Consider the following 27151-nt stretch of genomic DNA (forward strand, 5'->3'; position numbering starts at 1 on the left):
CATGCGTACTTTAATGGGAAGCAGTACAACCTAATGACAACAAATATTGCTGAATGTCTCAATTCAATCACTAGAGATGCTCGTAAGTTGCCTATGACCAATTTTATGGAGTATTTAAGAATGAATATACTTCAAAATTGGTTTCATAAGCGTCGAACTGAGGCAGCCAAAATGGATTCACATTTGACGGAATGGGCTGATAAGTTGGTGCGAGAAAATAACCAAAAAGGATTATCATTGCAGGTATTTTGAATTCATTATCTTTGTTTTTTCGTTGTTGTAAGTATTTAATTTTAAAGAAATAAATATACTGGGAACTTGTCCTTGGTATCGTTGGCTATAAACAAGGATACCAAATGAGAAAGAAAAGTTAGTAATATTAATGGGCATATCATTCAATTAAAAAAAATTTATTGAATTCGTTTGTTCTTTTGTTTAAATAACAAATTTGTTGGAAAGATTTCCAATAAAATGGTTGGGGAGTATTTATAATGTATTTCATTTTTCTTGAATATACAGGTTTCTCCTATTGAGGCATACTCATTTTCATGTGTACGATCGATGGAAGTTGTGTTGAAGTTGTAAATTTAGAGGGGAAGTATTGCACATGTCGAGAATTTGATATTGACCAACTACCATGTGCACATGCTTGTGCTGCATGTAGGCATCGACAAATTTCATGATACCCAATATGTTCAAAATATTATACTACAAACTCATTGATAATTGTGTATGCATAACCTATATGGCCAGTTGGGGTTCAAACAGATTGGGTGGTGCCTGATGATATACGAGATAGAATTGTGCTACCACCAATTACACGAAGAAGGCACGGCAGGCGTAAGGAAAAGAGAATCCCATCACGAGGAGAAGAACCATAAATACGTAAGTGTTCACTATGTAGTTCAATTGGCCATTATCGAAAAACTTGCAAGAATCCGATTGCACTTCATCCTACCTCATAGACAGAGTGGTGTTATATTTTTCTCTTTAACTTTATGAATTGTAATGAATGAATATTTAAGTTTTTTTTTTTTTTAATGTAGATTGTTTTATTGAATTTTTTTGTTCTACAGACTACCTCTAAATGTGTGACAATTTTTGAAGAATTAAAGTTATGTGAAATATATATATATATATATTTAGTGAGAGGAGGAAATTATACTTGTGCACTGATTCAATCATTTTCTGAATTTTTGGTTCTAAATACTTTTTTTGTTGTTGCCAAATACATACATTTTATTTGGAGACAAATGGGAGAGAAGAAGAAGAAAAGAGATATGCAGACGGGAGAAGAAGAAAAGGGAAAGAGAGTTGGAGAGAAGAAAAAAGAAAAAAAGAAAAGGAAAAGAGAGGGAAGTGATGCTGGAGACAAACGAAAGATGAAAGAAAAAAGAAATGAAAAAGAAATGGAGAGGTGATTGGAAAAGTGTTTGAAGGAAATATTCCAAAGTTTTATTTAATAAGGTTTTTTTTATAGGTTTATGTGGGTTTTAAATTTGAGGACGTTTGTGTCTATTTAGATAAGTTTTCTGCTATATTTGAATTTTTTTACAAAAATTGACATTTTTTAAATTAGGGATCAAATTTTGACTATTTTTGATAAATTCTCAATTAAAAATATGAATCAATTCTTAACTTAAATATTTATCGGATAATTCTCCTATTATAATTTGCATTCCATTTGTTTTTCTTTATGCTCAACACTAAATTCCCCAAAAACTTTAATTTAAAATTGAAATTCAACATCCCACATGGACCACGGTAGTCTATCAGGAGCAAGGCATAAAAGTTTGGCCGCAAGCCCATACTAACATGCTCTGGTTGGTGCATAAGTCCGTATTTAAATGGGCCAACAATTCGGGCCATAAGTTGACTTTTTTTGGTGTTTCGGGTCGGAGCGAGAAGGTGAATAAAAAGGCGGTTTGTTTTCCGCTCCACCTACGTATCTCGGTTACATTTCAAAGTTGGGTCCTGCCATTGACGATCTGTTCGCAGCTTCAGGTGTCTTCGCATTTTATCTTCACGAAGGTATTTTCTCTCTCCGTCTGATGCAGATCATATGTGTGCATATACGTAGCGTTAATATGAAGCTCCCATTTTCAGATCGTTAACGAGTTTATAGCATGTAGTTGGAATTTCGATTTCTCTGTCGTGGTCACTGGTCAGTTTAAAACCCTAGCAATTTGGTGCTTTTTCAGTTTTTTTTTTTTTTTCCAATGCTGAATCAATTCACATTCATAAGTTTGTTTAAGACATTAGTTTTGGAGTATCGAGTACTTGATGATCGCATAGCGGAGTGGATATCGCATTAGACTCCGGATCTAAAGGTCGTGGGTTCGAATCCCACTGCGATCGTCTACCCTCTTTATAAATTTCCTTTTTTTTCCTCTGAAAGTTTTGTGGGTAATTTGTATTCCTCACTGGAAGACAATTTAGAGTTTTGTTTTTACTCTGGGTAGAAAAAATGGAAAAAGACACTGCTAATTTGCTACTGGTTAGTGACAATAACTGTTTTTGGTGGGTTGGAGAGAATATGTTGTCTTAGTAGCTTTCATTCCTTTAAAGAAATGGAAGATAAATGTTTGGTTCCGAAGATTCTGGTTACCAAGTTATTCTGTATATGGCTATGTCACATTGAACATATGTTTTAGCTTCATCTACAATGATGACACAACATTAAGGTATCCAGGAAAAAAGGGGTACTTTTTTGTTGATGCTAGCTATAGATAAAAGAGAGAGAGAATATTTACTAAGGATGGGAGTAGATAGTCTTTTTTCTGGATATGATAAAGATATGTTCACACCAGGAGACTGAAGATTCCCATCTTCATTGGTGAAGTTTTATGAACAAGCAATGTGCTGAAAGTAGCCAAATAGTGTTAGGTGTGACTTAATATGTACATGACTGCTGGGTTCTTTTCTTACTTCTTACGTACTGCATCTCTGATTTTCAATAACTACCCTGGAATTGTTGTGTATGCTATACTAAAATATCTTAATTAGTGAATAAGACAAGACAAGATGCTGAAAGCGGATCTTATTTTTGCCATTCTAAGCTAGACATTGAGGATTATTATTCAGATTGTAGAGAACCCACTCTGGATAGAATTAAACATTCAACAAAGGGAAGCAGAATAGAGGAATGATATGATTGAATTTATTCTTCGAAAAGAGGCCTGATAGAGGAATATATTCCCAATGAGTAAAGATTCCTCTGGTCATGGTTTGATGTTTGCTATGAAGCAAAGTGCCTTTGTACACTATCAACATTTATGTAGATATCTGGTTAGTTTAAAATTTGGGTAAATTAGTTTGGAGATTATTTAATAAAAATTTGATATCTGAGCATGCCTTCTCAGACCTCATTTTCACTGTTATTCCTTGTGTAATTGGGCATTAGAAGATGCATAGGTATACCGTATACACACACACACACACACACACACACACACACCCGACCTTGCGTTTGTATTCAGGCAACGTACAGGTAACCGATCCACTAAGATTGATCTCCATGACAAAGTTGGTTTCCCCTTGCAGTTTTATACCTTTTCCAATTGACTACTGCATAAATTTGAGCGAATTCAATTATAGCTTTTGAGTGAGGATTGTGGAAAGCAGTACAAAACGTTTTTGTTATAATTGCTGCTAGGCACTATTTACATGGAATATTCATAAATTATTTGTATGGTGTGTGATATAGATTGTGCTGTAAGCATGAAATATGTCCACTGCAGAAAATGATATGAAGTTCTGTAGTACAATACTAATTTACTGGGTTGTGCTTGTCTTCCTGACAGATGATTGACGATCAAGGCCTGGGGATTGTTGCCAACCTTCTTGGCATCTTCATATTTGTTCTGGTGATTGCCTATCATTATGTGACGGCAGACCCAAAATATGAGGGCAACTGAAACTGCCATTGTTTGTGCTAATGAAGAGACCTTATGGCACTCCCGGAAAAACGTAGATGACACAATGTGGCTTTTCAATTTTGTTAGCATACCTAAACAGGCTGAAATGGAAGTCTGATGTAGCTGATACTTTTGCTACTTCTCAACACAACCATCATCTTCCCATTATGTCTAGAAACTAATGAAGTTACAATGTACTTAACAGTTTCTATATTTATGACATGGATTATGTCTAGAAACTATTTGACATGACTGAGGTCTTCCCCTTTTTTTTTCATAAATAGTTTTTTGTAATCATATGTTTTGTGATGTGAAATGGATTCTTATCTTGTCTTGGACAGTGAAAAAGACCCTCTAACTACCACTCAAACCTTCAATATTAGTACTTGATGAAATGAAATCAATTCAATGATAACGGCGGCACCAATTTTTTATCCTAACTTTTATTTACGAATGTGATCATGTTTTATTTACTCAAATGAATTCTCCATGCAAAGAACATCTATATAATTGAATTTGCTATTGGCAGTCAACCGCCTTCGAGAGTGGATTTTTATAGGTTTTATATGCATCAACGGTTAGAAATTTTTCGACACGCACTGTACCATCTCCCGATAATCATGCATATTGATAGCAAGTGAAATCCATAAGCAAAGAATACATGACTCTCCTATACACACACAGACCCGCGAAAATACACTGAAAATTGAAAAAGCCGCACCCACTGGCCAACACACCACATCCGCATCACATCACGTCATCAGTCATTCCGTCTCAAAATCAAGAGTACGGCCACACAGTAAGAACTCAACACCTCGAGGCACCCAAATATTCCCTCAGCAGTACTCTCCCTCTCTCTCTCTCTCTAAAGATGAAAACGAGAGCCCTTGATTATGAAGCAGGCGACCCGGAAACCCGAGAGCAGAGACGAAAAGCCCAGGAACAGAAACCCGACAAAGCCCAGGGCGATGGCCACGTCCGCCTGTATGCAGAACGCGTTCCAGGCCGTACACGTGTCCCTCCCTTTCAAAACCCTCGCCAACGCCGTTCCCGCCGAATCCGCAGACAGCAACAAGTACGCGAACACCTACACGATCACATCTCCTCCCGTTAAGTTTCCTTTTAATTAACTTTTTAACACTAATTAATTAAAATGCTAAAAGAGAGTGGCTGTGAAGGACCTGATCATGGCCGAAGTCGAACCAGACCTGTAAGACCTCGCTGAAGACAGTGGCTCCTCTGGAGATTTCCCAAACCGAAGCCACCATTTCGAAGAGAGAGTAGAGCGCCACTATTGCATTCGCTCCCACTACCAATCTGTCCAGGTTTTCCCAATTAATTTTCCAGTAAAATGTCTTGCCTGTTTGGCTACTGAGAAAGTGCAGCAAACTCGATCCCAAAACAAATTCCTATTCTGTTTCATCATTATGTTGACTCAGAAAAATTGAATCTTTCTTCGAAGAAGTATTAGCTTTACTTTTCGAAGGACATGTGTTGAAAATTGAGCTAAACGACGCCATTCATTTCAAAAAAATTCACCTTTTTCTGTTTTTTTTTTTTTTTCTCTTTCGGAATTGCAGTGAATTTCTCGGCAGCCAAACAGAGTGAGAGATTGAAAAAAAGACAGAAAACTGATGGTGAAATTAAGGAACTTCAAATATGAATGAATTGGAAATAGTAGTACCTGAAGGCGTCGAAGTGGTACCAGCGAGGGGAGTTGGGGCCGCGAGAAGTGGAGAGCATGAAGATGAAGGAAGCGAGAGAGAAGCTGAAGGAGGCGATTCGGAAGACAAGGATGAGGTAGTTGAAGCGCCTGAGCTTCCGTAGCGAGACGGTGGAGTGGAAGGGATGGTTGGGGATCGGGTACGGCGTCGTCTCGCCGTTCCGGTGAGGCTGCTGAGGAGGAGAGTGCATGGTTGGTGAATTGGTCTCCTTGTTGTGTTGTTGTTGGTGGAGGAGAGTGGTTCAGAGTGCAAAATCATGGGGAAAAAACGTGTGGGTTTTTGGAGAAGAAGATGAGATGAGGAGGGGAGAGAGTTGAAGCAGTCACGGGTCGATGAGGCGAGAGTTCCATGGGAAAATTTGAAAATTTGAGATAAGGCCTAATGAGTGATATGAGAGAGAGGGCTATGGAGACATAAGACTCATAAGCCAGCAGACCAACCAAAAAAGAGAGAGTAGGAAAGTGTGAGTGTGAGAAAGAGAAATACGCAGAGAGAGAGAGAGAGAGATAAAGCAAGGAAAAGCTAAAAAGGGGTGTGCTTTGGAAAGACAGCAAGAGAGAGAGAGAATAAATAAACAGAGGAGGGAGACGGAGGAGCAGGAGAAGGCAGAGACATGAGACACTGCGGAGGAGGCAGGAAGAGTGTGTGGGGTCGTGTAATGTAATGCGAGGGGCTTTCAGATTTGCTTTTACTCTCTCTTCTGTTTTCTTTACTTTTCTTTTTGGTATTTCTTTTGAGTTTTTTTATTTAAATTACGCACTTCTCTTTGTCCACTTCATACTCATATTTTAAGTTCACTCAAACTTCTAATTCAAATTTTCACAATTTTTAAAAAAACTCCACTATCTTCTCAAACTACTCCTAAATACACACCCAGTAAAAAAATAAAGAAATAAAAACATTGTTACCAATAAAATAAAAATGACAGCTAGTGAAAATGGGGGAGATTTATATGTTACGAGGTCAGTAGAAGGGACAATCTTGCACAAGGAAGAGCCCAAGGAGCTCAAAGTTTCTGAATTGGCTCCAGAATAGTTGAATGTTGGTGAAACTGAAGAAGAAATCAAAGAAACCTTTGAAACAGTGTCTAAAGCTGATTCTCAAAGGACTGACGTAGTTTCCAAAGATGAGATCATTGCTTATTAGATAATTCATGAAGGGATATCAAAAGAGCAACCTCAAATACCGTCTTCTATATTGCTTAAGAGTTTAATAATTTAAGTATTGAGATGAACAAAGAAATTGTGTGGTTTAAATAGAAAAACTCTTTCTTTTTCTCTACAACATCTTTTGGGTTTCTTCTATAGAGATCGAAAAGAGGACATATAATCTTATGCACCAAGTCTCAGTTTTACTTGTACACCCACCAATGCCATGACAGAATCTTCCCTGCCCTGCAACCAATCAATACAATTACAATTTCCAAACAAAATCTTTTCACATCCAAATCCACTCCAATCCAACCCTTGTTACATCATTTTTAGAATTTCCTTCCTCTGTTTTTATCTGCATTGCAAATACTCTCTGGTATATGTAATGTGTGTGATTTTAATAATTTAATGTAATCAGTTTTGCCTTTGATGAAGTTTCCCGTGACAATCATTAAATTGGTGACAGATAGAAAGATGATGAACTGGTGGCACTGGCAGGTAGACGCTGTTCAAAGTCGTTTCAAGTCGAGTGTTATCAATTCTCAGCTCACCAACTTCACATTTTTTTAATTTTGTTTTTAACGTAATTGAGACGGCCATAATCTGTTCAGTTGTAAAAAAACTTATATGAAACGAGAATAGCAAAACAGTGTTAGTCAACGATCAGGTAAAGATTTCAAACATGTCAATCAAATGATGGGGTTCCAAATTTGACATTAAAATTCCAAGTTCACTAACTTAATCCTGATTTCATATTTGACTTTGCAAAGTACCACTAATATATAAAAAAAACCACATAAAGCATTCACAAAAGTCAACAACACCTGCGCGAGTTGAAGAAAAATCAAAATATATAAACCTTATAATTATCCAAATCTATTTCCCTGAACTGGTGCAGCAACATAAGTATTCATTGGATGATCTAGTTGCAAAACAGCACGTTCCTCAAACAGAACAAAACTTAAAAGTGTTTCTGGCCGCATGATCTCTAGCTAGTTCTGTAATGACTTATAACATTTCTTGTGACTTTCTGACATTACGGCCTACTTTCTTCTTGAACTCATCCCTGTTGTCTCTCCATTCTTTCTGCAACACATAATCAACAACATGTGCCAGCAGATTAGCAAGCTACCAGCATTTTGCATGACATTAAAAAAAAAAAGTTGATGAAATCAACAAAAAAAGAACATTGTGCCCGGGGGGGGGGGGAGTAGAACACCAACCGCAGCTTCAACATTCGCAGGAGATTCATCATTAGGGCTTGAAAGCATTGATATTATACTCAAAACAATGCTCTCAACCTGCAGGTTAACAGCAAATTTGTCAGTAGAACCTCAACAATAGGACCACAGTAACTACATTCATAGAACAATATGGATGCATAAAAAATATAAGAAAATGCCTGGCACATTGGGTTTGTATGAGTAAACCAGAACCAAAGCAAACTTTGTTAAAAGTGAAAAATCAACAATTTACAACCTGTTTAATCAAGTCATGCATCTCTAAAATTTATGTGGAAAGAATTGATTGCGGGCTGTGCATTTGATAATATAGCATAAGCATAGCAATAATCTTTTCAGTTAAACAGAGTCATATATAAACAAATGCATCACCAGTTCACCATGATCTTCAGTATATACTACTATATTTGAGGCAGTAGAAATGGTTGTTTCCTACAACCATTCCAAAGTCGCTGTTCGAATCCTTCACCCTTTTGCATCCCCACTTCAAAAAAAAAAAAAAAAAAAAAAAAAAAACTGATTACATTGCCTTGTAAAAGTTGGAGTTGTTCCCACCACCAGTGCCATTAATTAAAACCCTACTATTCAACCCGACTTTGTCATAAGCACCTAAAACACTAAGTAGTCCAATGTTAAAAAGCCACAGACCTCCAAAAATGAGGCAAGAGTTGAGGCTTAAATATCAGGTTGAAATAATGAGGCTCAATCCTCATGTAGGAACTGAGTACATCATTGGAAAATTCAACTATCATATGTGATCCAGATGCCGCATTCCCTCTTTGCTATCCCTTACACTCTTCATTTGAGCACTTTTCCCCATTGAAACCTACAGAATGTTCAGACAATATCATTCAATCTGTCATTTCTGGACCACTTAAATAAGAACAGATGAATTTCCTCCAAAAAGCATGGATTTCACTATACTTACTATAAGCCTGTCCTATCTCATAAAATCTCTCCTTGAGATGAAGGAACACGCAGCAAACTAACAAGAGGTTCATGGTGCTATAGTACACACAAGAATAACTAAAAATTAGGGCTTCGCCAATTGAGCAATGCATTAGTTTCCAATGCATCATGCAGGTCAAAAAATTACTGCACAATATAATAATCAGCCTGAACCCAACTCAAGCAATCTTGTCTAAGCTAGAGTTGTGCTAGGGTTTAGGAACAAGCACCTCAATATGGGCTTAGGTTGAGATCCACAGGGATATTGTACAATTCAGTCCTGCAGTGATCTAATTTCAGCCCTTACAGTTAGCCACCACCAAGCTGCACTGCCAATTATAACTGCCATCAGATGGTCAAGTCAGTGTATTAACGACACACACAAACTCAATCAGTTACCATATGTGTAGATCTCCAAGTTTTTCACTCTTTATCCAAAAACAATGTGCAACTCATAACTCCGAATGACAGATTCCTCATCCAAACACTTAGCCTTCTAATACATGAATGCTATACACTTTAAACAGAAAGGGGAAAGCTCAATGCACAATAAACTACAGAATTGATTCAGTTCAGATAATCACAAACGTAATACAGTTGCAAGCAAACTCTGCACCCTAAATCTGCACTATTACGACTACAGCGAAACAAGTGAAACCATAAGAGCCAGAAAATAACATGATTTTTATTCCACATGATGCACAGAAGACATAAATAATGACAGAATGAGATAATGCATCTTGGCATCTTAAGACCATACCGTATGGACTGGATTCCAGCGCTCAGTTGCAAGCTCGTAGCCATTTGGATCGTCACCAGGGGGATGAAGAATTGAAATACAAACCTTCCCATCAGGGTAAACTGCAATATATAGAAACTTTCAGGAAGCATGACCATGATCAACTAGAGGGGAGAAGCAATATAGAAAATTCAATTAAAAAACAATATGCAAAATACAGTAGTTACCATTGGGGTGCCACATCTCTGAGGTAAACCGTACTGTAGGAGGGTTGTTCGGGTAATCCTCAGGGAAGCTCATGACGGCATTAAAGAAACCACCCTCACTGCAGCAGAGGAGTTATGATAAAACCAAATATCCAAAACTTTTTTTTGGGTTCAAAGAATGCATGAAAATGGCTTATAGGTCTGCCCAAAAACTAAGAACCACAGTAAAATATGTGAATTTTGTGACCAGCTCCATTAATAATCAGAACCCGGAATCCCGGATATGATAGAGCAAAACTAAACATATGAATTCAAACAAACCCATACAGTCGTATGAAAAAGAAATCAGCATGTTAAAGAAATACAAACATGCACAGCAACACAAAGCTCGGAATTTGATTATAATGAAAGCCATGTCTCAAAGAAAGGTGAAAAAACAAACGAAATCGGGCTACATACTAGAGAGTATCGGGTGGGCCAATAATTGTGACGCTCCATTCAAAGATGTTTTCTTCAACGACCAAACCAGCCGAGAATCCATCCACTGGGTGTTTGCAGAGATCTACATAAATAATTAAAAATTTAAACTTTTTTTTCTTTAAAAAAACAGAGTATAAATTTCAATCAGTATATATGGTTCAAATCCAAAATGAGTCCAATTGCCAAAAACGGTGAAAAAGAAAAAGAAAAATTTAGATTATGGTGCGACCTTTGAGTTGCTTCTGAAGGAGGAGACTGGCTTGGGACGCAGGTTGCGTAGCCATGGAAAACGCAGAGACGAGAGAGAGAGAGAGAGAGAGAGAGAGAGAGGGGATGGCTTGGCTGCTTTTGAGTTTGGGTTATATATAGAGACAGTGAGATTAGAGAGCACCGAATTTTTAATTTTCGCTCAACTCTTTGTTTCGAATCAATCGAACAATTACTTATACAATAAATAAATAAATAAATAATCAACCCAACAATTTAAGTCAACACTTTTACCAATGCCACTTATTACCTTGTAAGTTGTAATTTTGTGATGGCAAGCTTATAAATACGAATTACTATCTAAACCTATTTGTCTACTAGAAGTTACTTTGGTAGATAGGTCACTTGTTCATAGCAGTAAATCTGTTGTCTTGCACTTAAATTCGAATCTCTCTTTTATAAATTAGAATAATTTATAGTGTGTTTATTAATTAGGAATTGAATTTTAATTATGAAAAATTTATATGTTTTTCGGGATCTGCTCCGCCGTAGTACGATATTATTCGCTTTGGGCCCCCCTCTTTGCCTTCACAGTTTTGTTTCTGGGAACTCACTAGCAACTTCCCAGTGGATCACTTATTCTGGGATTGCTCTAGCTCTAACTCGCTTCACTTCGGGATTCCCATGATTTCGAAGCCAGTGAGCTTCTAAAAGGCCTCGTGCTAGATGGAGGTGGGCATGTACATATAAGACACATTACCCTTTCTTCGTTGGTTGATATGGGATGTTACACTAACTCTCCTCAATCCATATGATTTAGTAAATAATTTCAATAGGAATTCGGAATCTAGTTCTCCTGAATCCAACTCCTCCTCAATTCAATTCCCCCTAATCCGATTACGGATTAGTAAACATATCATTAATTGTTTAGACTATCGTTTATATAAATAAATGATTTTACGAGTAATTTTTAAGTGTTCCGAGTAGACCACATAGCTGGTGTATCATCAAATAGACATAGGACATGTGGAATATTTCCAATACAGCCAACCACATGTCATAAAAAGCAATGTAGTAAGTTGGAGAATAATTTCACATGTTCTATGTGTATTGGATGGTACACCAGCCACATAATGTACTCAAAATATTTAAAAATTTCTTTGATTTTACCCGTAATTTGTAAGTTTAATATTACATTTGTTATAAGCAAGAAAATGTACTTAAAATAAAGACACATGAGATGAGTTTTCTTAATAATATAGAAAGATAAAGAGACACGATACTACACCCGATTTTCTCAAAAAATAAATTAAATACCTAGGGTTTAGAATGTATAATGGAAAAGAACTCGTGCCAAGCAAAGTCCTAATACATAAGAGGTCAATGGTTGAAAGACATCAAACAACTATGAAGATCAAGTCTAGTTGGAGTCCTAAAGGTAATTTGGGCCACTAATGCATACAGTCAAGACCTTTATAAACAAGAGAGCCATAACAATGGAAACGCAATGTCTCTTTTTAAAAGAGTTTTTCTATTTAAATCCCACACTTTTTTTTGTTTACTCCAACTTCTAATTCAAATTTTCACAATTTCTAAGAAAACTCCACTTTCTTCCCAAACTACCCCCAAATACACATCCATCAGAAAAGAAAAAAAAATTTAAAAACTCATCAACCTCACATCCCACACCCGAATCCTAAGATCTTCAAGTCCATCTTGCAGTTTCATACCAGCATTTTGCAGACATTACTACATAATTATTCTTTTGCACCCTAAATATTTTACAAGTAATAGCTTACAAGTGTAGTCGTTCTTCATCAAGAATTTTGTTATGCTCTGGAAAACGGATCTAGTACATGGTATTTTGATGTATATTTTCTTATTACTTATATGTTGTACATGGATGCAGTGAACACTATGTTTATATTATTAAGGGCATTATGTCAATTTAGGAGATAAATAAAAACAAGCAGTATAAGCATGGAAGAAATCTGTTAATAAAAGAAAGAGAGGGAGAGAGAGAGGTGAGGAAGGAACGCAAAGCCAGGGGAATTCGTAATATCCATTCCATCCCTATCCATCTATATTACTCTCACAATCCCAATTTAGGGTTTGTGAAGAGAAGATGAGAGTATAATAGGCTTTTTGGATTAAAAGATGAGTAATCTAGCAATATGGTGCATAGGAGTTTGTGTTTTTTTAAAACTTAATATGAAGAGTGGTGGGGTGTGTGTATAGATGTACTAGGGTTGGGGTGTGTCTATAGATGTACTAGGGTTAAGTATTAAGTTGGATATTACACAATAATAAAACTTAAGGGCCTAATGATTTAGTATTGAGGTGATCAAAGAAAAATGTGGGATTTAAATAGAAAAACTCTTTTTAAATGCCTTGACTTTAGTCTATCAATTTCAGTTCGAAGTTCTGTAATTCATGCCAATGAGGTCTATTCTAGTGGAAATGGACTTGACTTGCAGATCAGTGATCTCAAGTTCGAACCCCCATGGTACCTTGACAATTTGTGTGTGAAAAAATTCCCCTCCTCCAATATGTTGGTATAAAAAAAGATATATAATTCATAATTGCTTAGTTCGATTGTCAATCTGTATTAGCTTTCATATTGAAGAATAGCCTATGGTAGCACCATTGAATGAGCAAAGAGAAGCCTATGGTAGCACCTAGCACACAAAGTGCGGTGGGAGATCGAAGAATTGCAATGCGAGCATCACTTTATTCTGATTGGTACTTTTTTTTTTTTGTTCTCTCTTCAGTAGGTAAAGGAGGAGGAAAAGTTAGAACAACATTTATAACTCATTTGGACTTGCAATCTTCTGAACAATAGAGCATCAAACAAAAGGCACTTGTTAGAGTTAAGGGCCTTATTGTAATTGGATTGACTTCACAACTTGTAGACTTGTAGTTTGGCAAATATATAAGACATGAATATATAAGATATGGTCATATCTTGTAAGACCTCCTTTTCTGCTCAAGGAAAGTGGAGGATCTTGTTTCTTTCTTAGCTTGTGCCAATCCTTGAAAAAGAGAATCCAGATTCCATAGTAACCCAACCCACTATGCCAACCAAAAAGGTTGTGTTTGAGGACGAGCTTAGGAGAAAAATGAATGGTTGAAAGGGTGTCTATAGAATATGGCCGGCTTTCTTTGTTTTGATAGAGGGAGTCTGAAAATTTTATTTCACAGACGAAAGATTTGAACTTGAGATATCTTCTAACATTCGAGAGGGAGATCGCATTGTGAGCTTGTAATGAATCACTAACTGCAACTACCCCAAATTCTCAGAAAATTTGTAAACTTAATCAGCTTACATGTCTATATTTCAGGCTAGCTAAGGGGGTGCCTGCAGTTGTAGGCCACACCAATACTTGACCTGGCTTGGACTTGAGAATTAAGACAAGTTCAACTCAACCACAAGCATAACAGGAACCCAAAGCAAAACAGCCAACCAACTTTGAATAGGAAAAAGCTAAATCAGAATATAATCAAAACCTACCATATAATCCAGACAGAAAAATCATGTCCATATTAACGGTTCTAATTCATTATAAATTGTCTCATTGGGGGTCAACGGAGGCAAGAACCATCATTGCTATGGAGAAAATTCTTGTCCCTTACAATACATGCCCCACTTTAGGCACCTTTTTCTCTTGCAAATACTGTACTTCTTGAAAGAGCTGCAGCGGCCTTTTTTTTATTTATAGAACATATTTTTCTAATTTTTTAGTTAATTTAATTCAAATCTCTTGGTAATTAATGACAATACAGTACACTTTATGTATAATTATGATATAGTCACCACAATAATGGATGAGAAGTCAACACACAATGACAATTGACCAACTGCTTATTAGCTAGACTCTGCATATATACAGCATTGGATTCCCAGACATGTTTTGGATGATAATCCATACTTTTCAAACTAAGTTATGATTAATTTATGAATAAGTGAACTCCGTTATATATATAAATGTAGTTCTGCATGCTTTCCTATGCTCCCATGCAAATTAAAACAATCACATGCCAAAGATGAAGAGGAAGCAACTTCTTCTTCTTGTTTTTGCACTTCTCATGCTTATAGCTCCAGATGCAGCAGAGTCAGGCAAGTCCTTAACTTTTAAATTTGCTAATAATATGAGATGTTGAAGGTCAATGAAAAACCAAGTTAACACTTTCTCCTTTGTTTCCTTCTAATGCTTGCTTTAGTGCTTGAATTTGAAACTGCACCAGCAAGAAAGAGTTTGGTGGCCACAAGATACATGTTAGCTACTTGGGTGAGTCTGATATTCCACTGTCTACTGCCCATTATCGTTTTCATTTTTTCAGTTTGGTCTGTGAAATTAAATTTAGTCATTGTTTATTTAAAATTATGGGAGAAATTCATTGTTTCTGTGGAAATAGCTCAATTCCAGGAAGCTGGTTAAAGTTCAAGCTGTTCACAAAGTTCCATCAGGACCAAACCCCACCGGAAATCAGAAACCACCGTCCAGGCAAGACTGAGAAGGCAGATGGGGGTGCTTAATTGTTGCAGATGCATTTTTGGGATTAGATCAGTTGGGTGAATTTTTGGAATTAGAGTCAATGGTCAGATATGTATGTTTTCCACTAGTAAAACTTCCCATTTTGGCATATATTTCAGAAGTGTATTGCATGCTATCTGGATTAGCTTTTCATATTATATGTTTTGGTATAATGGATAGAAACCTGGATACCTGTTTTTTCTTTTGCTAGTGTCATGCCGCATAATCTATTTGTATTTGCTTGAGATAGACACGAGCTTTCTGGCATATGCATCTTTTTATCTTGAAGTAGCAATATCAGCTCTTGGGAAAATGATGCCATAATTAAATAGATTACCTGTGAAGACTGATGTTGGATTTTTGCAAACATGAAGGTCATTCCTATAACAGCAGAAAAACCTAACGGGAATAACACTGTTTTGCTATCCTCGACCAATCACGTTATGCCACGTATAATAACGAGAATAACAAAACAATGTTATCCCCGTTTCATACAGGTTTTTCTCCAATAACAGTGTTTTCTCCAATAACAGAGGCGGTGATGTAATGGAATGTCCCATTATCCTCTGGATCCTATTTTTGCCATGCCAATTGTTGCCAAAGGAAGAGAGCATTAGCTACTGGTTTGGACATAAACAACTTTGTGTATTCAAAGATCTTCAAAAGCACCTATGGAGACTGTTTCCTTGGGTGACGCGTGAAGGCCCAAATCATTCGAAAGCACCAACATTTGGCTACAACAATCAACGATTCACAGAGGAAAGCAACAACTAGCATAGTTGAAACAGTCCCTGGTGTTTTATCTGAAATCAAATCCAGTAAAAACAATAAAATTTCATAGACAAGAAAAGAGTCAACCATAAGTTATTTCCTTTATACAAAGAACCTTCAATCCAAGCATAACATGGGAATCAAACTTCATAATAATGTCTAACTCCCGAAACCAGATGCTATGCACCAGGATTTTTAGTGCAAAGCTATAAGCAAAAGGCATAAGGCCAATAAAACATAAGATACACAGCAGTTTCTTACCATAACATCTATAAATCAACATCAATCTGACAAATTGTATAAAAAGAAAGGGAAAGAAAGGCTGCTAACTTTCTCACTTTTTTTTTTTCCTTAGGGTGGGGGTTTAAATATCTAAAGGGAAAAGAAGAAAAAAAATCAGATTTCATTAAATAGATTTCCTCGGTGGAATCAAAGTTAAAAAACAATGAAACAGCAAAAAATGTTTCTTGCATCTGTCGTCTTAATGGCTCCTTTAGGTCAACAGATGCTCTCTTTCATTCCAGGGAGAGGGACGAAGACACACACGGACCTCATGTTCTTCTGGTCCCACTCGACGTTTTGGTACCATAATCTCGAGCATTGTTCCAGTCTCGTCGCAGTATGCTTCCAGTTTTGCATCTTCTGGAATGCGGGTAGGGAGCGCAATTTCCCTCACAAATTCCCCAGGAGGGCAGTGCTCCGGTGTTGGATCTGTTAGCTTAAATGTTCTATCACGTCTCTTAATGAATGGAATACAAGCTGTACTCACACAAGATATCTTTACAATCCCATGTGACGGAGTATTCTTCCAAGTAACTTTTACCCTTTGAAGATCTACAAAAGGCAAGCTGACAATGATCAAAAACCCTTCATCATCCTCATATATTGTTTTCGCAGCTGTAACAGGCCCCGATGCATTCTTCATTACCCCACTAAACTCATTAAACCAAGGTGACTCAACTGGGTAGACTTTGCCATCCAAAACTCTGTCAAAATGAGGGTTATTAGGTAAACAACAATCACTGTCACTCCCATGGGGGAAAAGGTCCTTCTTTCGCTTGTTGCAGACCGGGGATAGGTCCATCCCCTCATTGTTCACATGCTCTGATGGCTGAGTTGACAAATTTAAACCAGTACCATCAAGTAATTTTCTTGGGTGAGAATTTATATTGTTCTTTGATGGAGGGACTGGCCGTTCAAGCTCGAATTCTGTATTTTGTAGGTTCCTCCAAGTACCAAAGTCACTTGCTTCAAGAGGGATTGAGAAATTTATATCTCGGCCTGTAAGCTCTGTCCACCTCTTCCTCTCTTCATCATCAAGACACATGAGGTTGGGTGATCGAACAACTTCAATCCCATGAACACACTGCGGATTAGAAAGACCCCTATAGTGCTTCCTCTGCATCCGATGAGACCGAACAAAACCCCTGTCGACACTAAATGGGAATGGACGTTCTCCTTGGCGAGAATGCCCATTCATGTAGCTCCTCAGCTGCATCTTACCCAATGCATTTTCAGGTCTATCCTTGAAAACCCACATATACATGTTCTCCATATCATGCTGAACCAAGAAAGCATCTAACTGCAAGTCTGTTTTGTCATACCCAGACACCCCATTACTGTCCCGAATGACCTTACACTTGGACTTCTCATTCAACACAGGCTTGAAATAGAAGCTGAAGAAAAACCACGCACCCCAAACGCTATCAAGTCTCTTGTTGCATTTCCTTACAACTTTGGGGAGACTGATTGTTGCCTCAGCCTCATAAACTTGAGACCCAAGGCCTACATCCAAGATGTCACATGAATCATTCCAGGTTTGAGGAGGTGGGCTGGGCTCAGAAAGTAGCGGGAGATTGATATCAGGAGGACGAGAAAGTATGAATGTTCGATTCATCTCTCTTTCCAATTCATCATGCGACAAAGAACTCGAATCCATAGACAATAATGTAGACAAATGAGAATTCTCTATGGACAAGGTAGTGAGAAGAGCTTCCCCCATGATTTTCCACAATCTATTCCTTCTCCTGCTTCTGGGTTACAAGTTGTAAACCCCACCTTCCAAACAGAGTCACCTCACAAACATCTCAACATATCGAAATGAGCCAACAAAGATTGCAGATCCATCAAAAATTCCACAAATGCACAGAATCCTTATGATTCACACCTACAAATAAATCTTCCAAATATTTACAGACCCCTCAATCAATCCAAGCACATTGAAGTGCAATTATCATTCTAAAAACAAGGACAACCTGAAAGCCATATCAGATCAGTGCAACTCAATCAGGACTATCACTTTCAGAATCAATACAATTATATGCAAGCAATTAACTTCAGAACAGCCTATGCCTTGTTTGGTTTAAGACAAAACTGGGAGGAAAAGAAAAATAAAACATGATTTTAGTTATAATTTCTCTTATTCCTACACAATTACTTTCAGAAAACCATACATCTCAGCTGCATCAAAGCTTAATTTTTATTTAAAATCCCCAGTACCCAAATCATTACTTTTCCAAGATCCAATTTTCAATATTTTTCTTTTCCTACACCTTCTTAGCAACCAAATAAGGCAACACACAACCAGAGAAAACCCTAGAATCTCATAAAATGTACCAAAAATGTATATCGGAATATAAATATCCAAAGGGATAAAATCAAGCAAAAAAACCCTAGCCCTACGAAAAAAAATTCCCAAAAGAAAAAGATAAAATCAAAGAGATATTCGTAGGTTACCAATAAAGGAAGGCCTCGAAGCAACAGCTACAGAGGAAATTGCAATCAGAGCCCCAATTTTCAGAGAGAGAGAGAAAGAAAGAAAGAAGGAAAGGGAAGGAGAGAGAGAAGGGGGGAGGGGGGAGATGACGGTGTCTGTTTAAAGAGACGGAGTTAATGAGAAAGACCTGCACCAGTAACATCACAGTCTAAAAACAAGCGCCGTTTATTAACGGAAGCGGTGGATTATGTGTCCGAGATGGGTCAAAACAGGCGTCTATTGGAGTTGGACCTTTGTGATTTGTGATGGACGATTGTGCATTTCACCCGGACCCGTTTAGCCTTGAACCTGGTAAAGCCCTACTATGTCTAAGCCAATCTTAACCGTTAAAAATCAACAGTTAGATGGTTGAGATGGCACCACATCTTAATTCACGTTTAATTTTTATAATGGGTTTTTGATCGAAATGGTCCCCCAACTTTTATTCTGGTATCATTTTAGTCCACTAACTAAAACTTTTATTTCAATCGTCATCTAACTCTTCATTTGGTGTTATTTTTGTTTATAAGGACATTGGTCTATTAAAATTGTGCTTTTCTTATAACAACAAAAAAGAAAAAAATTGTGCTTTTCAATTCTTACTTTAAGTCTTGGTGATAGTGATGATAATTTTTCCTACGAGTTAGGGTGTTTGTGTGGCTTCGATCTTAATGGACCGGATATAAATGATAAAAATTGAATATGGTATTTGGAAATTGGCAAAAATAATATTCTAGTCTCTAATCCAAACTTCGTTTAAGATATACATATATGTGCATATTATTTTTTTTCATATAAATGTATTGCTAAATGGTTTCTAGTTGTGTCCCACAACTTAACCAAATTTTTATATTCACATATTATGTTATATATTGAATTAAATAATACATAAAAATGTAAGTCTAAAACAAAAATATAGCTTCCAATTTTATTTTTCATTCAAAAATTATTTTTAAATTAGTATTTATGTAATGTGGGGTGTGTCCAATAAAGAGAGGGATAATCCCTGATTTAAAGATTACGTGTATGAGGATGGAGAGGAGAGAAAAAGTAAACAAGGATGGAATGGGAATGGCATATACCTATCCCTAATTCGCGCCATTACCATCCCTATTTAATGGCGATATGAAATTTGATATTTTTATAAAAGAAAATTAAAAAACTATTTAGCCTTGATAAATTCAAACATATTGTACTACGGATGTTGTTTAGTGATTATAACGGAGGTGCAAAAGTCGTATTTGCCATGGAAGGAGGCGTTTGACCTATCTGTACAGCGGAGTTAGGAAAGACTACCAGTCAACAACACATAGCCGTTTGGGAAACTGACGGTGTCTCATTCGCATTCCCATCCCATCATTCATTCATTCATTCGTATGAAAAATGGGGAAAATTGCATCACCATCGAGCCACACGTTTAGCTTTTCAACCCACACGTATCATCTCAACATATAATTGTCAATATATAGGTTTTTATTGGGGTGACCGCCAAAGCAAAATTATAGAGGAGAGAGGTTTGGGTGGAGAGTTTATACATGCAACTGTACACGTGTATAGCGTATAGGCTACAATGTTTCTCATGGACATCGAATCTTTTAACAAGTCCACTTATCATCACACACACACACACACCCCAACTCCTTATTTGATAACATACCCAATGGATCTTTAACACCTGTTTAGTCTTATCACCACCCGATCTACTTTCCAACTTTCTAATAATTAGACAAAATATGGTGTCCATCTTATTGCACTCGAGTTCAATCCGTAGATTGGATTAGTTTAGAGCATCTTCAACAATTTTGGAATGCTAAATAGATGAGCTACATCATCAAAATTCTCTCCAACAGCCTTGTCAAATGCAATCATAAAAGCTACAATATCTTTCTCTCTCTTTTCAAGACTGATAAGTTGACATTAACTCTCTAAACATGTAGTTTTGTTCTGTAAAAATAATCAGGGTACAACAAATATGAAAATTGGGTTTTGATGCTTTTATTAATATAAAATAACCAATTTTTAAATATAAATAAAAAGGGTTTTGAGGCTGTCATATATGTCCCGGATATTAGCTTACCTTTCTATATAAGTGAAGATGTTTTTTTTTGTGTTTGGATAATGTATGTTGTTGGGCCCTTATACAGCGTCCATATTGAATTGTTATTTAATGGGATTGAGTTGAGTTGAGATCATAATCATTGACTAAAAGTAAAAGGAGATAAGCATGGCATATGTATAAGTAGGAGTTGAGCTTATTATAAACAAGGGCAGATTCCCTTTTGCTTTATCATCGTTAGTGCTAAGATGGTATGGCAATTGTTGTTGTCTTCTTCATGAATTTCCGATCCATTTTCTGCATAGGAAATAATCAAATTTGACCATAAAGGTTTCTGCATAGGAGACAAAAATGTGTTTATATCTTATTAATCCTGTAACTTATAAGGTTCCATTTTGCTTTTATTGTTAGTGTTACATTCTTTTTTTCTTTTTTTAAAATGGAGGGAATTCAAACTTGGAATCTCTTTCAACGTTTCGAAAGAATGTCCCACTAGACACTGTATCTAGTTGATCGTTAATGTTACAAATGCGAAGCGAAAATTCATGTAACCAGCTCCACAGTTGCATGCATTTTCCGGCCTTTCCTTGAAAACCAAGAAAGCATCTAATAAAATTCTAACTGCAAAGTCTTACACCATCATAACACATGCTAATGTTGTTGACGAGTCTTTACTTAGTTAGGATTTTGGTTCCTTATTTCATTAGAATTTTGGTTACTTACCAATTATTATTTAGTCCTATTGTAATAGAGATTTATTTCCTATGACACTGCTGCTCATCTATTCCGCTGCAATTCAGCTACCTATCTGCCATGGCTGATTCTTCTACATCTGAGTGTTAGTCAGCTTCTGTTTCTTAAGTGCCACTTTTCTTATGGTTCCGACAACCCATTCTCTTCAGGGGGAGAGAGGGAGTGAATAGAAGTTGTCTATGCAATAATGGAAGTATTTGTCATTATTATTGCTGTTGACTACTATGTCCTTTGCTGGTGCCAGTATCGTTGCTCATACCTGTTAGGTCTCTTATTGGGGACAATGTTATTGCTCCTGTCTATTATGACTCTTGTTGGGGATAGTGTTGATTACTGTTGATGATGCATGTTATGTCCATGCCTTGTTGCTCTTGCTGGTGCCAGTACCTTGTATTGTTGTTGTTAGTACCAGTATTGTTACTCCTGCCTCTTATGGTGCCAATATTGTTGCTCATGTCTTTGCTGGTGTGTTTCCGTTGTGGTCACGCTCGTTGACCTTACCTTTGCTCTTGACTTTCTTAGCCTTACCTTACCTTATTTTTTTGAGGTTTGGCTTTACTTGAGGGGGAGTGTTAGTGAGTCCTTACTTAGTTATGATTTTGGTTCCTGATTTCATTAGAATTTTGGTTACTTACCAATTATTATTTAGTCCTATTGTAATAGAGATTTACTTCCTATTGTAATTTAGATATATTTCCTATTTTATTTAGAGTTAACACATCTTTGTACTTGTATAAATACCTCCATATCGAAGAAGAATAATAATATGAGCATAGGTGAGCATATATGAATATTTACCCTACTTTGTTTGACAAATGTTTGAAATGAGAATTCTCTATGGTACTCACATTGGTTTGAGCCAATTTTAAGGGTAAAGAAAATTGAAATTTTTGTTAACAACTAAAACATGTTATGCACCATGAACTAGAAAAGACGTGCAATAAAACCAACCAATACTTAGTCTACTAGCATCTATATCCTTAATGTTGAAAGATATCTCAAATTCGAATATCTCATTTTTCATTAAAAAAACATATACAATAAAAGATGAGCATCATCGCAAATATATGATCGTGCAATTAATGTTCACCCAAACCACAGAAATGGAACGTGTAATTGACGAATTGTTTAGTACGTATATTATAACAGAACTCGGATTTTTAAGGTTCATTACGTCTACTATTACAACCACTACATCAAAAGAAAGAAAACAAATTGAATCACATATGGGTTGTTGTGGTGTGTAATCACTGGAGCCGTGCATGGCTTTCACATAACTAGGAGTTAGGCTAATTACGAATAAGATCCCATCTTGCTTTTATCTTTAGTGCTAAAGTCGAAAGGGAAATAACCCAAGAAAATGGCAAAGTTTTCAGCCGCGGGTGCCTCCTTCTCCATGAACATTACTTGCACGAAATGATATGGTATTTGTTCCTACTTGAAGTTCCAAAAGCCTTTTGATCTGCATATGAAATAATGAAAACCAAAATGATATTTTGATCGGCAAAAATGCCGACTCAGAGGTTCAAATCTCTAACCATTTTCTCATTGTTTTTGTAGACACACAAGACAATCTCTTAATTCTAGACTCCAAATTTCTACAATGGCTAAAATTGTCTCTGACCCCAAATTGTACATTCTTCTGGTGGCTTTGACTTTGAGCTCGGCTGTGCTTGTGGTCACACTCTACCATTGCATCATCATTTGTTGCTGCAACCGCAACCCGCCACGACGACAAATACAACACCGTTTGAGGCCTAACATGCAAGGGATCACAAGCTTCCTAGCAGCAAGCAGCATGGAGGCTTCCTCAGTGGCCCAACTCATTCCGGCCCACAAGTTTCAAAAGGGTGTGGGCTTGGTCTTGGTGGGAGATGGCATGTGTGCTGTGTGCCTGAGTGAAATTGAAGAGGGCGAAGAATTTCGAACCTTGCCGGAATGCATGCACTCGTTTCACGTTCCATGCATTGACATGTGGCTGTATTCCCATCCGAGTTGCCCAATTTGCCGCACAGATGCCACGCCGCGGAAGCCTGCAGTTAAGCGCTCGCCGGATTATGGGTCCGGTGGGCTGGAGAGGCCACAGGAGTCCATAATTTTGCAAGACATTGTTGTTATGCAATCTAGCTAGGAGTAACGTACGATCTTGAGAGGTTTGTAGAATTGCGCTTGATTTTGGGTGGTCTCAATGGGCCATAAAATGGGCTTGGATACCGAAACAAAATGGGCATGTAACGGAGTCCTGGTAAATGTAACCATACTCATAAAAGTGGTACCATTATTTGTTACCAAATTCAGTTAGTCCTATAGTCCTAGGCTCCTATAGTAAATGCCAATACATATATCAGTTGCATATGGGAAGGTTACATATATTTATGATTGTTTCAACGCTATTTAAAATGTTAGGAAGACTACATTTATGTATTACGTATACTCGTACTAAAAGTAACGGTTCGTATACGTATATAATTTTTTTTAACGTGATCCATGGGCCCAAAACTTTCATAATAAAACCATATGTATTGAATGCCCACTTGTTTCCAGCCAATTTACAATAGACAATTAAACTATGTTCTTTTTTGTTTTATTTTATATAATTGAAATAAATCTGCAGTCTAAAGAAATCAAACCATGTTTTTCACTTTTTTTTTTATAACTCTACAGATATAAAAACATAATGGATGGATATGTAGTTGTACTGGAGAATAATTATATTCTTAAATAATAAAAATAAAAATAAAAAAGAGGAAAGGGAATCTGCATTTGCCAGAAGATTAACCTCCTTTAATCATAGGGGTGCCACTGCCAACGCTAAGCAACTTGTGATTTTAAGGACAAAAAACAAACTGTTTTTTAGCCCTTGGATTTGGAGTCAAAGGTATCAAGCCTCAAAAAAAAGCTTATAAACTTTCAGTTTATATATATATATATATATATATATATATATAAATGCGCAGGTTTTCCTAAGTTAGCCATTTGAGATATAAATTAAAAGATCTTCTTCATTCCAATTTAGCATCTAATCAAAATGACACATCGCTTTCTTTGTCTTTGTGTTCGCATGTGAGCATCCCTCGAAGAACGCAAGTCCTCACCGCCATAAACTAGCGAGGCATTCGGCCATTTACCAACCCTCTGAGTCTCTAGGCTCCACCTTTACCATTTTTAATCCCCTGCTCTTTTTCCAGAGCTCCCAGTTTTTTGTGCACCTCACTATGACACGGTGGTACTGTTTATGAACCATTTCTGTAAGCAATTGGGGTTTCAGTGTTTTGGGCCAATTTTCTGTGATTATCCAAATCCAGGCAAGTTAGTGTTAGTGGGTTTTTTTAAAGTAAGAAGCTTTTGTAATCATGGTTGATGATTTAAAGAGTGATTTTCAGAAAAGGAGAAGCCTTTTAGTGATGTTTTAGCAAGGGTATGTGGGCATCGTTATTTGCCGGTAAAGTAGTATGCAAGGTAAAGAGAACTGGTAAAGCGTAGATATTTCTTTCATCTTTTGGGTCCTTGTGAAAGTTCATGATCTTGGTTATTGGGCTTGTCCTCTGGTCGTAGAAGATTGGAACTGTTGAGAAGTTCCCAGCAAATTAAGCTTTCCTTTTGCTTGATTGGGTTTCTGTTGAAGTGGATGAAAACTTTTGAGTGAAACATTTGAGCTTGATTTTGCAGTTTTTGATGTAATATCAGTAGTTTTCTGATGAGATTTGATGACAAAGATGAAATCTTTGAGTAGCGTAGGACTTGGTTTGAGTGTAGTTTTTGGTTGTCTTTTCTTGGCTCTCATTGCTGAGCTTTACTATTTGTTGTGGTGGAAGAAGAGGTTCACCAACAGAGAGATTGAAAATGACTACAGCAGCCCCCAAAAGGAGCTGTTCTACACGTTCTGCTGGAGAAGGAACTCTTCTTTGTGCCACACAGCTCGAGGCCCCAGAGAACTCTGTGCTTCATTGAGAATGACAGAAACCCTTGTCCATGATCCAAATTCTCAGCTTCATATCCACACAAGCAACAATTTGCTGCTCAAACAATTGGAAGAGGATGAGCTGGACGCAGAGCTTATGAGGCTGCAAAACGCTGCAGGCCCTCCAAGACATCTCTTCACAATTGTGGAAGAAACAAAGGAGGACTTAGAATCTGAAGATGGCAAGTCTAGAGGAGATAGGAGCCAAAAGGGGTCAAGAAGTAAGAGTTTGAGTGATTTGCTTGTCACTGTAGAGACACCATATTTGACTCCTTTGGGTTCTCCAACTCTTTTCACACCTCCTCTCACTCCTGCGGTGGATTCTCACAACCAGCATGGATTCAACCCTCTGTTTGAATCAAAAACTGATGCAGAATTCAACAGGTTGAGGTCATCTCCACCTCCCAAGTTCAAGTTCTTGCAGGTAGCTGAGGAGAAACTTAGAATAAAACTAAAGGAAGAGGCTGAAAAGGGTGTTCATAAGATTGATGGTCAAGTTCCAGAGAAAGGAAATAAAGCTCCTCCCATTTCAAGGTTCCTTAAAGATGAGGAAGATGGTTCTTTTATCACAATAATTGTTGACAAAAACAAAGAAAGGGAGCTTACTCATCACCATCTCCAGCTACCACAATACCATTCAAGCACTTCTCAGGTTCTTCCCCTTGCTTCTTCACCTTCAGCATTCAGATCACCAATTAACAAGAAGCCCACTTTACATTAGAGAACAATTTGATCTCTCTTTTTTTTTTCTTCTCTTTTTTCTTTTTGGATTTTATTAATTTTTGGTGTGTCGGGTTTATCTTGTTTTTTTTAGGCTGTTATAGAGGGTTTAGTAATAGGTTAATATGAAAAATCCCTTGTGCAATGTATCTTGAATTTTAATGGCGGGGACACATTTTCTGCAACCTGATGGTGGGAGAGATGGGTCTGGTGCAAGTGGGGGACCTGTGGCTGTGAAGTTATTTGTTTTATTCAGTCTCAAATGTCCCCTGAGTTGTCTGATACCTGTAATCTTCTTGTGAGTGATGATGCTACAACAACTGATGTTCTTGTCCAAAATTTGAGACCAACTTCTTTTCTCTCTCTTTCTCTCTCTCTCTCTGCTTTTATCAGTAAGAGCATGCATAAACAATCATTGTCGCCATGTCATTGTGCTGGCATGTTTATCCCACTAGTTTTGGTAAAAAAATATTTTGAATATCTTTGTACAAAGGTAGAGGTTAATTAAGCATGGAAAATTAAAAAAAACATGGATTTACATACTGGCTGACATGATAATTAAGAAAGCAGAGCAGACCACCACCTGCATTACATGACAAAGTTGGAAAAAGGAGAATGGAGTTGAGATGGCATTTGGCCTTTTTCCCAAACAACAAAGACAAGCAAATGCCCCGTGAAAGTGGCTTATGGGAATTTGCCGAAAGGTGCAACTCTCCTTCCCTCCACCTTGAAGAATCATTATAGGCTCTTACTTTTTTACTGTCCCCCTTTGTAATCTTCTGTGCTGACAGATTCGTGACTCAAATCATGAGCTTTAATGTATAAATCAACTTTTACTTTAATGGTCCTTCCTTATTTCATTGTTCATTGGACTGAATTTCCATTTCACAGTACCTAGGGTACCAAAAATCATAAAAACTGCTTTATTTATTTATTTATATGAAAAACTGTTATGATAGCAGAAGTGAAAACATCAGCACTTGATAG

At 37.0% G+C, this 27151-nt stretch overlaps 6 protein-coding genes and 1 non-coding gene across 8 annotated transcripts; 4 read left to right on the top strand and 3 right to left on the bottom strand.

Annotated features, from left to right (window-relative positions):
• On the top strand, positions 1795-4258 carry LOC109947700. The gene is made up of 2 exons (XM_020558539.1): positions 1795-2031; positions 3804-4258. The coding sequence occupies exons 1-2, from the start codon at positions 1816-1818 to the stop codon at positions 3915-3917; spliced, it is 330 nt and encodes a 109-aa protein (XP_020414128.1). The 5' UTR covers positions 1795-1815; the 3' UTR covers positions 3918-4258.
• On the top strand, positions 2286-2358 carry TRNAR-CCG. The gene has a single exon. It is a non-coding gene; the product is annotated as a tRNA-Arg (tRNA).
• LOC18786521 (CASP-like protein 4C1) lies at positions 4527-6638 on the bottom strand. Its single transcript, XM_007218392.2, has 3 exons — positions 5602-6638; positions 5099-5234; positions 4527-5004 (listed from the first exon to the last, which is right to left on the bottom strand). The coding sequence occupies exons 1-3, from the start codon at positions 5829-5831 to the stop codon at positions 4783-4785; spliced, it is 588 nt and encodes a 195-aa protein (XP_007218454.1). The 5' UTR covers positions 5832-6638; the 3' UTR covers positions 4527-4782.
• On the bottom strand, positions 7478-10843 carry LOC18785039 (ubiquitin-conjugating enzyme E2 7). The gene is made up of 6 exons (XM_007218445.2): positions 10636-10843; positions 10386-10488; positions 9948-10045; positions 9742-9842; positions 8016-8093; positions 7478-7878 (listed from the first exon to the last, which is right to left on the bottom strand). Exons 1-6 carry the CDS (start codon positions 10688-10690, stop codon positions 7801-7803), a joined length of 513 nt encoding a protein of 170 aa, XP_007218507.1. The 5' UTR covers positions 10691-10843; the 3' UTR covers positions 7478-7800.
• LOC18785087 lies at positions 16002-18778 on the bottom strand. Of its 2 annotated transcripts, none has more exons than XM_007218975.2 (2): positions 18656-18778; positions 16002-18174 (listed from the first exon to the last, which is right to left on the bottom strand). In XM_007218975.2, exon 2 carries the CDS (start codon positions 17919-17921, stop codon positions 16413-16415), a length of 1509 nt encoding a protein of 502 aa, XP_007219037.1. In that variant the 5' UTR covers positions 17922-18174; positions 18656-18778; the 3' UTR covers positions 16002-16412. The 2 variants fall into 2 exon arrangements, with proteins under 2 accessions (XP_007219037.1, XP_020413595.1); XM_020558006.1 differs by having other exon boundaries at positions 16002-18086; positions 18656-18772.
• Positions 23087-23614, top strand: LOC18785587 (RING-H2 finger protein ATL52). Its single transcript, XM_020557429.1, has one exon. The coding sequence runs from the start codon at positions 23087-23089 to the stop codon at positions 23612-23614; it is 528 nt and encodes a 175-aa protein (XP_020413018.1).
• Positions 24468-26523, top strand: LOC18785180. Its single transcript, XM_007220004.2, has one exon. It carries the CDS (start codon positions 25191-25193, stop codon positions 26163-26165), a length of 975 nt encoding a protein of 324 aa, XP_007220066.2. The 5' UTR covers positions 24468-25190; the 3' UTR covers positions 26166-26523.

Source organism: Prunus persica, chromosome G2 (assembly GCF_000346465.2).
Source record: "Prunus persica cultivar Lovell chromosome G2, Prunus_persica_NCBIv2, whole genome shotgun sequence".
NCBI lineage: Eukaryota > Viridiplantae > Streptophyta > Magnoliopsida > Rosales > Rosaceae > Prunus > Prunus persica.

What these genes read in the sequence shown, in the direction of transcription:
- LOC109947700 (XM_020558539.1), top strand. Translation starts at nt 1,816, where the DNA reads ATGCTCTGGTTGGTGCATAAGTCCGTATTTAAATGGGCCAACAATTCG. An exon ending in CGCATTTTATCTTCACGAAG is followed by an intron (nt 2,032 to 3,803) that starts GTATTTTCTCTC and finishes TCTTCCTGACAG; the next exon opens with ATGATTGACGATCAAGGCCT.
- LOC18786521 (XM_007218392.2), bottom strand. Translation starts at nt 5,831, where the DNA reads ATGCACTCTCCTCCTCAGCAGCCTCACCGGAACGGCGAGACGACGCCG. An exon ending in TACCACTTCGACGCCTTCAG is followed by an intron (nt 5,235 to 5,601) that starts GTACTACTATTT and finishes AAACCTGGACAG; the next exon opens with ATTGGTAGTGGGAGCGAATG. An exon ending in TCGACTTCGGCCATGATCAG is followed by an intron (nt 5,005 to 5,098) that starts GTCCTTCACAGC and finishes GTGATCGTGTAG; the next exon opens with GTGTTCGCGTACTTGTTGCT.
- LOC18785039 (XM_007218445.2), bottom strand. Translation starts at nt 10,690, where the DNA reads ATGGCTACGCAACCTGCGTCCCAAGCCAGTCTCCTCCTTCAGAAGCAA. An exon ending in CCTTCAGAAGCAACTCAAAG is followed by an intron (nt 10,489 to 10,635) that starts GTCGCACCATAA and finishes TTATTTATGTAG; the next exon opens with ATCTCTGCAAACACCCAGTG. An exon ending in GCTGGAATCCAGTCCATACG is followed by an intron (nt 8,094 to 9,741) that starts GTATGGTCTTAA and finishes GTTAACCTGCAG; the next exon opens with GTTGAGAGCATTGTTTTGAG.
- LOC18785087 (XM_007218975.2), bottom strand. Translation starts at nt 17,921, where the DNA reads ATGGGGGAAGCTCTTCTCACTACCTTGTCCATAGAGAATTCTCATTTG.
- LOC18785587 (XM_020557429.1), top strand. Translation starts at nt 23,087, where the DNA reads ATGGCTAAAATTGTCTCTGACCCCAAATTGTACATTCTTCTGGTGGCT.
- LOC18785180 (XM_007220004.2), top strand. Translation starts at nt 25,191, where the DNA reads ATGACAAAGATGAAATCTTTGAGTAGCGTAGGACTTGGTTTGAGTGTA.